The following is an 11,927-nucleotide window of genomic DNA, read 5'->3' on the forward strand; positions in this document are numbered from 1 at the left end:
GCAAGTCAATGAGAATTTTCAAAACATATTTGCCTTTTTATTACATTCCTATTTACAGTATTCCAACCATAGGAGTTTAGATTCACTTATCAAAGCGCAATAATGTAAGAGTCCTTTGCTTGTGTACCAAGAGTAATTTTGGCTCATTCAAAATCTCTTTCAAAGTCAAACCAGTGTCCTGAATGCAAGATATCCTCTTTGTGTCAACAAGATGAAGAAATCTTTTTTTTTTTTTACAGTGATGAAAATAGCCATTTTACACACTCTCACACTGCAGGAGTGCTGCTGCCACCCTGCTTGCGTCATCTATGGTGCACTTCAGGTGTTAAAGACGGCAGGGGATGGCCACTGCCTCTTGGTAGAAATTTCACTTCGATTTTGACACACACCATCTTCTTATATTTCAGTGATTCACAGTGGATGGGATTTAGACTCCATTCAAACAAAAGAAACTATCAGTGTGTGTATATTTTAAGTCCCCCCTTTCTACTCACTGGAGAAGTTAACCGCTGCCACTTTCACAGAGCACAGTACTTTTTAAAGAGGGTGAATATTGCGTGTGACACATTTGCACGTCGCTAGATTAACATCAGCCTGCAAAATGTATTTTCAATGATTATGTTTCCTCTGGTAATGTGTTAACTGTTAAAAAAAAAAAAAAGTTGTTACGCATGAACACTTTTGTAAACTGTTCAGACATCCCTCTTATTAAAAACAGTTAGGCATAGCTGAAAAGAAAAGCAGTGTGAATAAATGTTAACATGAAAACAGGAATCAACACATTGTAGCATTATGTTTTCAATAACACCACCATGGGGAAGAAATCTGAGGCTCCACTGCAGTTCCTCTCTTTGGGAACACAACCTCAGCAGGCTACCGCCCTGGTCAATACTTCAGCTATTTGATGCCAAACATGACCTGCTCTGGAGCAGAATTTATTTTTTTTTCCCATGCTTCTGTTTCCCCCCACCACCCCCTTCAGGTTGAGTCTGCTTTAAAACAAGTTAACCTTGCCACACTCACAAAAATACATGTGGAAAATTGGAAATGTGAATGTGCATTTGGAAGATCTAGAAAATGCTTTTATCGTCCCTTTCCTTAACCCAACCCATTTTTCTGATACTGAAGGCAAATGTAATGATAGGGTGGGGGCGACTACTCGCAGTTAGAATGTGTAGCCTGCAGGGGGGGCTTTATCATCTTTGTTGCTCTCCAGGGAGAAAGGAGGAATGCGAACATCGAAGTGGGAGCCATCAGTCCTCTCAATACGAAAGGTTCCCCTGAATGTAAAAATAGCCAGGAAATGATATTAATCACACAGAAGAGTGTAGAATAAAAAAAGCTTCGGATAACATTGGCGTTTACATTGTGTATAGAAGACACACTCACCACATGTGACCACTGGGGGCTTGTAGAGAGACATGGCTGCTGTACTGAAATGCTGGTTGCTCTTTGGACAGCACTGGCTCCTTCAAGCACACAACATGCCCACAATGAAAATATTGTACAAAGGATGTGTTGCAAATAAAAGCAATTATCTTGTTTGAGAGTGACTAAAGCAGTACGTGCATATTGACAAGCAGGCCTAATTTGAGCGTTTTTCCTACCTTTCTGATTAAAGTCAGCAGAGGCCAAATTCTCAGTTGTCTCTCAAAGATTAGCCTGACCAATTACCCCGTGGTGTGGGGTGTGTTAAGACCAGTGTTACTTTACTGATTACGTGATTTCAAAAGTAACTAAGAAAAAAGTAACTAGTTACTTTCAGCAGTTGCCAAGTGGCAGGAATATCACTTATCCACAGTACAAAAAAAGCATTAACTTAACCGTACCAATTACTTGGTAATGTACGCCACACAAGTTACAGAATGATATCATCAACATGAACCAATAACTTAATAACTTAAGCACTTGCTACGTGACGTCAGCCGTGCAGCGCGTTAAACCAGCTCACAGTCAGGACTACAGACGAAGTTGAAACTTCTCCCTTTTCATTGTAAATATTATTTAAGATACGTATTGTAAGTCCTTCAGCGTGTCAGTCCTTAACATCCATGACCGATTTAAGACCGTGCACTTTGGTATGAATAGAGGCGGGGTACATGCTGAACTGGCCGCCAGCCAATCGCACCGCACACACAGAAAATCAACCAATCGCAGTCACAGACAATTTAGAGTCTTCAATGTATGCATGTTTTTGGGATGTGGAAGGAAACTGGTATACCTGGACAAAACCCGTGCAGGGACAGGGAGAACATGCAAACTCCACACCGGCGATGCCGGATTGAGCCCAGGTCCTCAGATTGGTTGGTCAGACAGGTTGTGAGGCAGATGTGCTAACCAGTCGTCCATGAAAAAAATTAAATCTGACACACACCCTTGCGATGGATGGATTAACTACACCCAGGATGTCTCAAAATCAGGATCGTTTGTGATTGCTCAATAAAACCACATTTTTGGGCAATTTATGGTTGACAACGTGCTGGAAATGACGTATACAGTGGGTACGGAACGTATTTCCATTTGCTAAAATCATTCATTTTTTCCTCAATGTACAATCCCAATTCCAATGAAGATGGGACGTCGTGTTAAACATAAAAACAGAATAGAATGATTTGCAAATCATGTTCAACCTATATTTAATTGAATACACTACAAAGACACGATATTTAATGTTCAAACTGATCAACTTTATTGTTTTTAGCAAATAATCATTAATTTAGAATTTTATGGCTGCAACACGTTCCAAAAAAGCTGGCACAGGGTCATGTTTACCACTGTGTTACATCAGTGGCCACTGTGCTCTTAGGAACCTTAAGTGCAGCAGAATTATTTTTGTAACCTTGGCCAGATCTGTGCCCTGACACAATTCTGTCCATGAGCTCTTCAGGCAGTTCCTTGGACCTCATGATTCTCATTTGCTCTGACATGCACTGTGAGCTTAAGGTCTTATATAGAAAGGTGTGTGGCTTTCCTAATCAAGTCCAATCAGTATAATCAAACACAGGTGGACTCCAATTAAGGTGTAGAACCATCTCAAGGATGATCAGAAGAAATGGACTGCACTCGAGTTAACAATGAGTGTCACAGCAAAGGGTCTGTATACTTATGGCTGTGTGATATTTCAGTTTTTCTTTTTTAATCTGCAAAAATTTCAACAATTCCGTTTGTTTCTGTCAATATGAGGTGCTGTGTGTACATTCAGGGGGAAAAAATGATTTTAGCAAATGCATGATTTTGTAAGTTTACCCGCTGAAAAAGACATGAACGATCTATAATTTTAATGGTCGGTGTATTTTAACAGGGAGAGACAAACAAAAGGTTCCAATTATTTCGCAATTCATTGAGGCACATAAGTATTTTACTCCAAAACATTAATTGGTACTTGGTGGAAAACGGTTTGATGGCCAGTACAGAGGTCAGATGTTTCTTCTAATTGATCACCGTGTTTGCAGACATCTTGGAAGGAATTTTGGACCACTCCTATTTGCAGATCCTCTCCAAATCCTTAAGGTTTCGAGGCTGTGCCCTGGCAACGCAAAGCTTCAACTCCCTCCACAAATTTTCTATAGTATTTAGGTCTGGAGACAGGCTAGGCCACTCCATGACCTTAATGTGCTTCTTCTTTAGCCACTCTTTCATTTCCTTGGCTTTGTGCTTTGGGTCATCGTCATGCTGGAAGCCCCACCCATGACACTATTTAAGTTTTCCTGGCTGAGAGGAGGAGGTTGTCTCCCAGGATTTCACAGCACAAGGCTCCATCCATATTTCCCTCGATGCGGTGAAGTTGACCTGTCCCCTTTGCAGAGAAAACCCCCCAAAGCATAATGCTTGACGGCGGGGGTGTTGTTCTTCAGGTCATAGTTTGAATTCCTCTTCGCACAAAGACAGAGAGTCTAATTGATTCCAAACAGCTACATTTTTGTCTCATATGACCACATCACCGTCTCCTAATAATTCTCTGAGTCATTCAGGTGTTCATTGGCAAACTTCAGACGGGCCTGTACGCGTGTCTTCTTGAGCAGGGGGGACCTTACAGGCGCTGCAGGACTTGAATCCATTACGGCGTAGTGTGTTACCAATGTTTTTCTTGGTGACTGGTCCCAGCTGCCCTGAGACCATTAACAAGCTCCTCTCATATAGTTCTGGGCTCATGCCTCACTTTTCTCATGATCACTGATATGCCGCGAGGTGAAATCATGCAAGGAGTCCCAGACCTGGGAGATTGGCAGTCATTTTATGTTTACTTCATTTTATAATTACTGCACTAACAGTTGTCAGGTCGACAATCTTGTCCCTGATGTCCTTAGAAAGTTCTTTGGTCTTGTCCATGATGGAGAGGTTTGTGTCTGATTGACTGATTCTGTGGACAGGTGTTTTTATACTGGTAAAAGTGAGATAAGTGTTGAGATAAGTGTCTTTCATACAGCTAACGAGTTTAGATTAGAAGTACTTACTTAAAGTGAGAGGACTACTCTGTGGGAGCCAGAATTCTTTATTCTTGGTTGGGGATCAAATACTTATTTCACTCCATGAAATGCAAATATATTTTTATCTTTTTTTTTTTAATGTGATTTTCTGGATTTTCTTTTAGATACTCTGTCTCTCACTGTTAACATAAACCTACCCTTCAAATTATAGCCCGCTCATGTCTTTGTCAGTGGGTGAACTTACAAAGTCAGTGAGGGATAAAATAATGATTTCTTCCACTGTAACTGTTGTAAAGCACAAATATCCAGTGGCCATACAAAATCCTGTGAAGCTACATATTTCCCAGACTGCACTGCACCATCCATCCATCCATTTTCTACCGCTTATCCGGGTAGGGTCACGGGAGCAGTAGCTTTAGCAGGGATGCGCAGACTTCACTCTCCCCGGCCACTTCATCCAGCTCTTCCGGAGGGATCGCGAGGCGTTCCCAGGCCAGCCGAAGGACGTAGTCTCTCCAGCGTGTCCTGGGTCGTCCCCGGGTCTCCTCCCGGTGGGACGTGCCCGGAACACCTCACCAGGGAGGCGTCCGGGAGGGATCCGAATCAGATGCCCCAGCCACTTCATCTGGCTCCTCTCGATGTGGAGGAGCAGCGACTCTACTCTGAGATCCTCCCGGATGACCGAGCTTCTCACCCTATCTCTAAGGGAGAGCCCGGACACCCTGCGGAGGAAACTCATTTCGGCCGCTTGTATCCGGGATCTTGCTCTTTCGGTCACGACCCACAGCTCGTGACCATAGGTGAGGGTAGGAACGTAGATCGACCGGTAAATTGAGAGCCTCGCCTTTCGGCTTAGCTCCTTCTTTACCACAACGGATCGATACAAAGTCTGCATCACTGCAGACGCTGCACCGATCCCGCCTGTCCATCTCCCGGTCCATTCTTCCCTCAGTCGTAAACAAGACCCCAAGATACTTGAACTCCTCCACTTGGGGCAGGATCTGATCCCCGACCTGGAGAGGGCATGCCACCCTTTTCCGACTGAGGACCATGGTCTCAGATTTGGAGGTGCTGATTCTCATCCCAGCCGCTTCACAATCGGCTGCGAACTGCTCCACTGAGAGTTGGAGGTCACGGCTTGATGAAGCCAACAGAACCACATCATCTGCAAAAAGCAGAGATGCAATACTGTGGTCACCAAACCGGATCCGCTCTACACCTCGGCTGCGCCTAGAAATTCTGTCCATATGAACAGAATCGGTGACAAAGGGCAGCCTTGGCGGAGTCCAACCTTCACCGGGAACGAGTCCGACTTACTGCCGGATATGCGGACCAAACTCTCACTCCGGTCGTACAGGGACCGAACAGCCCGTATCAGGGGGTTCGGTACCCCATACTCCCGAAGCACCCTCCACAGGACTCCCCAAGGGACACGGTCGAACGCCTTCTCCAAGTTCACAAAACACATGTAAACTGGTTGGGCGAACTCCCATGCACCCTTGAGGACCCTGCCGAGGGTGTAGAGCTGGTCCACTGTTCCACGGCCAGGACGAAAACCACACTGCTCCTCCTGAATCTGAGATTCGACTTCCCGACGGACCCTCCTCTCCAGCACCCCTGAATAGACCTTACCAGGGAGGCTGAGGAGTATGATCTCCCTGTAGTTGGAACACACTTAAAAAGGGGGGCCGCCACCCCAGTCTGCCAATCCAGAGGCACTGTCCCCGATGTCCATGCGATGTTTCAGAGGCGTGTCAACCAGGACAGCCCCACAACATCCAGAGCCTTTAGGAACTCCGGGCGAATCTCATCCACTCCCGGGGCCCTGCCACCGAGGAGCTTTTTAACTACCTCGGTGACCTCAAACCCAGAGATAGGAGAGCCCGCCTGAGAGAACCCCCACTCTGCTTCCTCATGGGAAGTCGTGTCGGTGGAATTGAGGAGGTCTTCGAAGTATTCTCCCCACCCCTGCACCATTGAAATGTTCAATTAATGCCGTAATAGGGATGTTAATTCTGGTTGTTCATGTGTGTTCATGTAACCAGTAGTTTGTTGAATGTGTGATTTATTTCACATTTATGGTTGCACTGTTTTTTTAGGAAACGGTGACTTTAGGTTGTGTGTGAAATATTAACCTCTCGTTCAATTCCATTTAACAATTTGTAAAGTCCAACAGGGCAATTACAGTTGAAATCAAGACTCAGTAATTCCTGAGTAACAGTATCTTTACACAAAATATCTTGTTACTCATTATTAATATTGCTCCTGTTGTTTTAGTTATAATTTACTTCATTGTTGTTATTAGAATTACTTTCTGCGTGTAATGTATGAGTGTAATTACAGTTAAAAGTCAGCTCTGCCTGATTACTGTTGATTAGAAATAGGTTAATTAGCAGCATGTTCAAGTTAATTCAGCAGAAAACGCCTGTTTAATTTACTACTTAAAACTGTAAAGTTGAACATTTTATGCTTTAAATTACAGTGTATTCTTTAAATAAATTTAAAAAAAAATACCAGATTTTTTCTGTATAATTTTTTACCTTACATTTTACAGAAAACGTCTGGCAACCCAGCTGCCAGATCTTTTCCGTAAAACTTACCAATTGTTTTTTTTTATAGTATACATAACCCTGGGATTCAGCATCGTGTTTCAATCTGAGAGTGTGAGTGAGTTGCTCTGACCCTGCCCACCACGCCACGACCTCGGACAGTCTCCAGGGTTCCAGACAGGCTGAAGATCCTCCAGTGTCTCTCTCTTAGCTGAACTACCTCATTGCCCATGTTCTCCAAACGGATGCAGTATCGCCACTTAAAGGATGACACACAGTTAACACACACACACTGTCAGTGTATTACACTGGATAGAAAATATGACCACACACCCCTAAGTAAATAGCCAACTATTCTTCGTAAAAGATAAAATTTAAGTTAGGTCAATTTGAAAAAGCTCTACTTCTACTTCTCTCTGGTACTGTTATTAACTGGTTTAGCTCTCATCTACAGTGGCCTGGAAGTGCAAAACAAAAACAAAAGCCAAAACACATTTACATTTCAGAAGACAAATTAACAAAAACCCACATTTATTTAATTTGGGACGGGCATCTCGTCACATCTGCGTAGCCTACCCTTCCCGCGATGCAGGAGCCAATCATGTTGAAGCGGGGCGGGTCTTGCCGAGAAAGGGTGTGGGACTTCTAAGAATGTCTTTGAAATAGGATGTTCCCTTTCCGGGTTGTCTCAATTGTAAATTGTTTTGTGTTTTGCAAAAGTGTTTCGGTTTTTGTTAATGTGTTTTCTGAAATGTAAAAGTGTTTCGGCTTTTGTTATACTGTTTTACACTTCCAGGCCACCGTACTTCTCTCACAGATCGGAGTTTCTTTGTAGGTTTGGATACACATTCCTCCAGAACGCATAAAATTGAGTGTGGGGTGTCCCACAGGTAAAATTTAGGTCCAATTCTTTTTAATCTCTACATACTTCCCTTTGGCGACGTCATCAGGAGACAGCATCAGCTTCCACAGTTACACAAGTGTACATCACTGTCTCCTGATGAAACGGGGCCAATTGATATCCTTCTTAAATGTATTCTAGATATTAAGTCAAGGATGGCAGTGAATTTCCTACACCTCAAACAGGACAAAGAGAGACAGAGGTTTTAGTTATCGGTTTTGAAGACAGGAGAGGGGGAAAAAAACAAAAAACAAAACTAAACTTTTACCAAAACTACAAAATTTTAAACTCTCACAATGTGTTAAAAATCTGGATGTCATTTTTGACTCAAGAATGTAACGAAGATAGGTTTTTACCATCGTAAGAATGTAGCCAGAGCCCACCCATTTCTCTCTCAGGCTAACACGGAGGTGCTGATGCATGCTTTTATCTCCTGTCGTTTAGACTACTGCCATTCCCTGCTCTCTGGTCTTCCCAAAAAGAACATATACACTCTACAACTACTCCAGAACTCAGCTGCTTGTGTGCCGACGAAGACCAAAGAGCGGGAGCACGCTACAAAAGTTTTAAAATCAATGCATTGGCTCCCCATGTGTTTCAGGATCAATTTTAAACTTATTTTATTAGTTTTTGAATGTCTCAAAGGTCTTGCGGCATCATATCTAGCCGATATGCTTTTATCTTATCAATCCTCACGGGTCCTGAGGACCTCTGGCAGTGGCCTTTTAATCATTCCAAATACTGTTACTCATTTTTATTTTACTCATTTTACTTATTTATTCATTTACCTATTTATTCATTGCTTATTTTACTCATTTATCAATGTATTTATTTTTATCGTATCTTTTATTATCCTCTCTAATATCTCTTATTGTCCTTTAGCTTTTATCCCGTTTTATTGTTTGTTTGTTTTTTTTAAAATTGTTTTTTAGTCTTTTTAAGTTTTATTCCACCATCTCCTCATTGCAGCCTCCACACTGGGGGTCTCCGTACAATGTGGGTAGTCCCACCCAGTCTACCCCAGTCGTAGTGATTTCTGTGGTAGCGTCCTCTGTGGTTGCGAGTTGTGGCACCTCTTGATGTGGATGGCTCCCACAGGTTGTCTTTTCTAGCTTGGATCATCAGTGCCTTGTCGCGTAGCCATGTCTCTATACGACTGCTGTACTGTTAGTCAACAGATGCTGTGTCTGTATGTTTGGGTATGTCTGCTCGTATGGGTGGGTCTGCATTTATCTGTGGGGATAGTAGGGGCGTTTTTTTGTATTCATCTTGCGATTTTAATTGGTTTATCTCTGTGCAACACTTCGGGTCGCATGTTCTATGTATGAAAAGTGCTATACAAATAACATATGAGTTGATGATTTTTTTTTTTTTTATATACACAAGGGGGGATATGATTAAGTTGATGCACTAAAATTATCCAGAGGGTAGCTAGTGTTATTAATTTATTTTGGGGGCCTATGTACGTAGAGTATAATTGTATATTATTATATAATAGTATATAATTGTTATTATTTTCTCCCACTCACCCAGTATACATGAGAATTCTGGCCTTCCTGAATAAAGAGAGAAAGAACCACAATTAATATTTATGACTTTCAGACTTCCTCTATCAAAACAGATACAGTCGAAACCAGTTTACAGGTAGATCTGAAGAAATTTAAGTGTAAAAAGCTTAATTTAGTTCGGTAGTTCAATTCAAAAAGTGAAACCACACACACAGTGAAATATTTCATGATTTTTTTTAAATATGAATCATTTTGATAATTACAGTTCACAGCAAACGTAAACCCAAAGTTTTCCATTGCTAGAAACTAGAATATTACATGATCAAGAAACATTAAAAATCTTGGCCCATTCCTTCTAACTGAGCCAAATTTGTAGGCCGCCTTGCCCCCACATGCCTTTTCAAGTCTGCCCATACATTTTCAATGGTATTGAAAGCGGAGCTTTGTGAGGGCCACTACAAAACATTGACTTTGTTATACTGAAGCCACTTTGTAATCAGTCAGGCAGTATGTGTTGGGTCATTGCCCATTTGGAAGACCCATTTGCGCCTGGCTGATGTCTTGAGATGTTGCTTCAGTATTTCCATATGTTCTTTTACTCATGATTCCATCTACAGTTGGGCAAAAAAGTATATATATATTTTTTATTTTTTTGCAGCCCAAAAATGTTTTCAACTGAGTGTCACAAACTAATCATGAACTAAACTCAAAGCACCTGCACAGGTTTCTCCAGGTGTAATTTAATTGCTTCAGTTTGGTTCAATTGTCTCAGTTGGTTTCAATAGGGGGATGACTGCAGAATTGAAAACTGGCCAGAAGACCATCATTGATACCCTCCATAGGATGGGTAAGCAAAAACGTTCATGGCTAAAGAGGCTGGCTGTTCACAGAGTGCTGTGTCCAAGCATATCAATACACCATCATATATATACACCGGCGCGGAGGCGTGGCTTTAGCGTCCTCCTACACGCAGCCTCCCCTGTCCTTAGCCACGTCCGCTTTTCCTCGGTGTAAGCCGCGTGTCGGCAGGAAATGCTAAAAAAACAAAAACAAAAACAAAAAATAAAAACAAACAAACAAAAAAAAAAAGTCAAGCGGAGCGCTCATCATAACATTTATAGATGTTGGCACTCGGTGCACACATAAGGCGTGCTTGCATTATAAGGCGCCCCATCCATTTTGGAGAAAATTAAAGACTTTTAAGTGCGCCTTTATGGTCGTGAAAATACGGTAGACTTCATTGCTTGGTTTCTGCTCTGTTATGCACCGCCCACTATGAAACCATATCTGGACAGGTGTGCCATTCCAAATGATGTTCAATCAACTGAACTTACCACCCATTCAAGTTGTAGAAGCATCTCAAGGATGATCAGTGGAAATCAGATGCACCCGAGCTTAAGTTTGAGTGTCGTAGAAGATGGTGTGAATACTTATGTACCTGTTATGTTTGAATGTTAACATTTTTCATAAATTTAAACAAATGTCTGAAAATATGTTTTTACTTTGTCGTTATGGGATATTTTATGTAGATTTGTAGACTATGCACAAATCGGCTTTAGAATAAGTCTGTAACACCAAAATGTGGAAACATGAAGGGGTGTGAATACTTTCTGGTGGCACTGTCTGTTGACATACAAATATTAGGGCTAGCATTAGCTAGCAAATTATGTTGCCTGCTTGCGAGCCGTATTTAAAGTACGTGAACATTACCCCAAGCTCTCCTTGGACGTCCTGAAGCAGGCCGGCTGTTTGAAGGGTTATAATTGAATGTAAAGTTTAACATTGGTGCTAATCTTATTAGCATGTCTAGCTTTTCTTATCACCGTATTCTAGCACTTAGTTGAGCAGACATTTGTTTTGTTTGTTTGTGTTATTTGTTTAATTATGTTTTACATGACAGTTTTACAGTAAACAACAGCTGGGAGTGAGAAACATGTTGAAGCAAGAACGTTTTGCCTCATTTGGAGGATTTTTTGCGAGCCCTATTTAAAGTCCGATTGTGATTGGTAGACTGGGTAGACTTGGGTACCCAAGTTCTTTTCCCACTACATTGACAGGACCTTTGCAATGTAACTACCGCGCATGCGTACATCGCGATGACGATGAACAATATATCGTGCAGCCCTACAGTTCAATTTTAGTTTCGTAAGACCACACGACATGTCCGCAGCATTTAAGGACTTTGTGCTTGTGTGCTTTTGCACACTAATCTGTCTTTTTAATGTTTCTTTTGGAGTAATGACTGAGTGGCCTTTCAGGACCTGTAGGTATAGTACTCATTTCACTGTGGATAATGACATACTCGTCCCAGCTTCAGAAAGCATCTTCACAAGGTCTTTTGCAATTATTTTTGGGTTGATATGCACATTTCAGACCAAAGCACGTTCATTTCTGTGACACAGAACCTGTCTCTTTACTGAGTGGTAAGATGGCTGGACATTCCTATTGTGTTTAGACCTATATAATTGTTTGAACAGATGAAAGTGGCAACTTCAGGCATCGGCAGATTGCACCCCAGGATGAACCAGACTTGTGCAAGACC

The 11,927-nt window shown here is 42.0% G+C and overlaps 1 protein-coding gene across 2 annotated transcripts in view; it reads right to left on the reverse strand.

Annotated features, from left to right (window-relative positions):
* Positions 1 to 9: 9 nt before the first annotated feature.
* The window catches only part of poldip2 (polymerase (DNA-directed), delta interacting protein 2), a 27,007-nt gene continuing 15,089 nt past the window's right edge, over positions 10 to 11,927 (reverse strand). For both annotated transcript variants that reach the window (XM_061780873.1, XM_061780874.1), the window contains exons 8-11: positions 9,407 to 9,433; positions 7,110 to 7,235; positions 1,390 to 1,469; positions 10 to 1,280 (exon numbers count right to left, since the gene is read on the reverse strand). In XM_061780873.1, coding sequence (XP_061636857.1) covers positions 1,166 to 1,280; positions 1,390 to 1,469; positions 7,110 to 7,235; positions 9,407 to 9,433 — 348 coding nt within the window. In that variant the 3' untranslated portion in view covers positions 10 to 1,165. The remainder of the gene's footprint in view (positions 1,281 to 1,389; positions 1,470 to 7,109; positions 7,236 to 9,406; positions 9,434 to 11,927) is intronic.

This window comes from Phyllopteryx taeniolatus, chromosome 8, assembly GCF_024500385.1.
Source record: "Phyllopteryx taeniolatus isolate TA_2022b chromosome 8, UOR_Ptae_1.2, whole genome shotgun sequence".
NCBI lineage: Eukaryota > Metazoa > Chordata > Actinopteri > Syngnathiformes > Syngnathidae > Phyllopteryx > Phyllopteryx taeniolatus.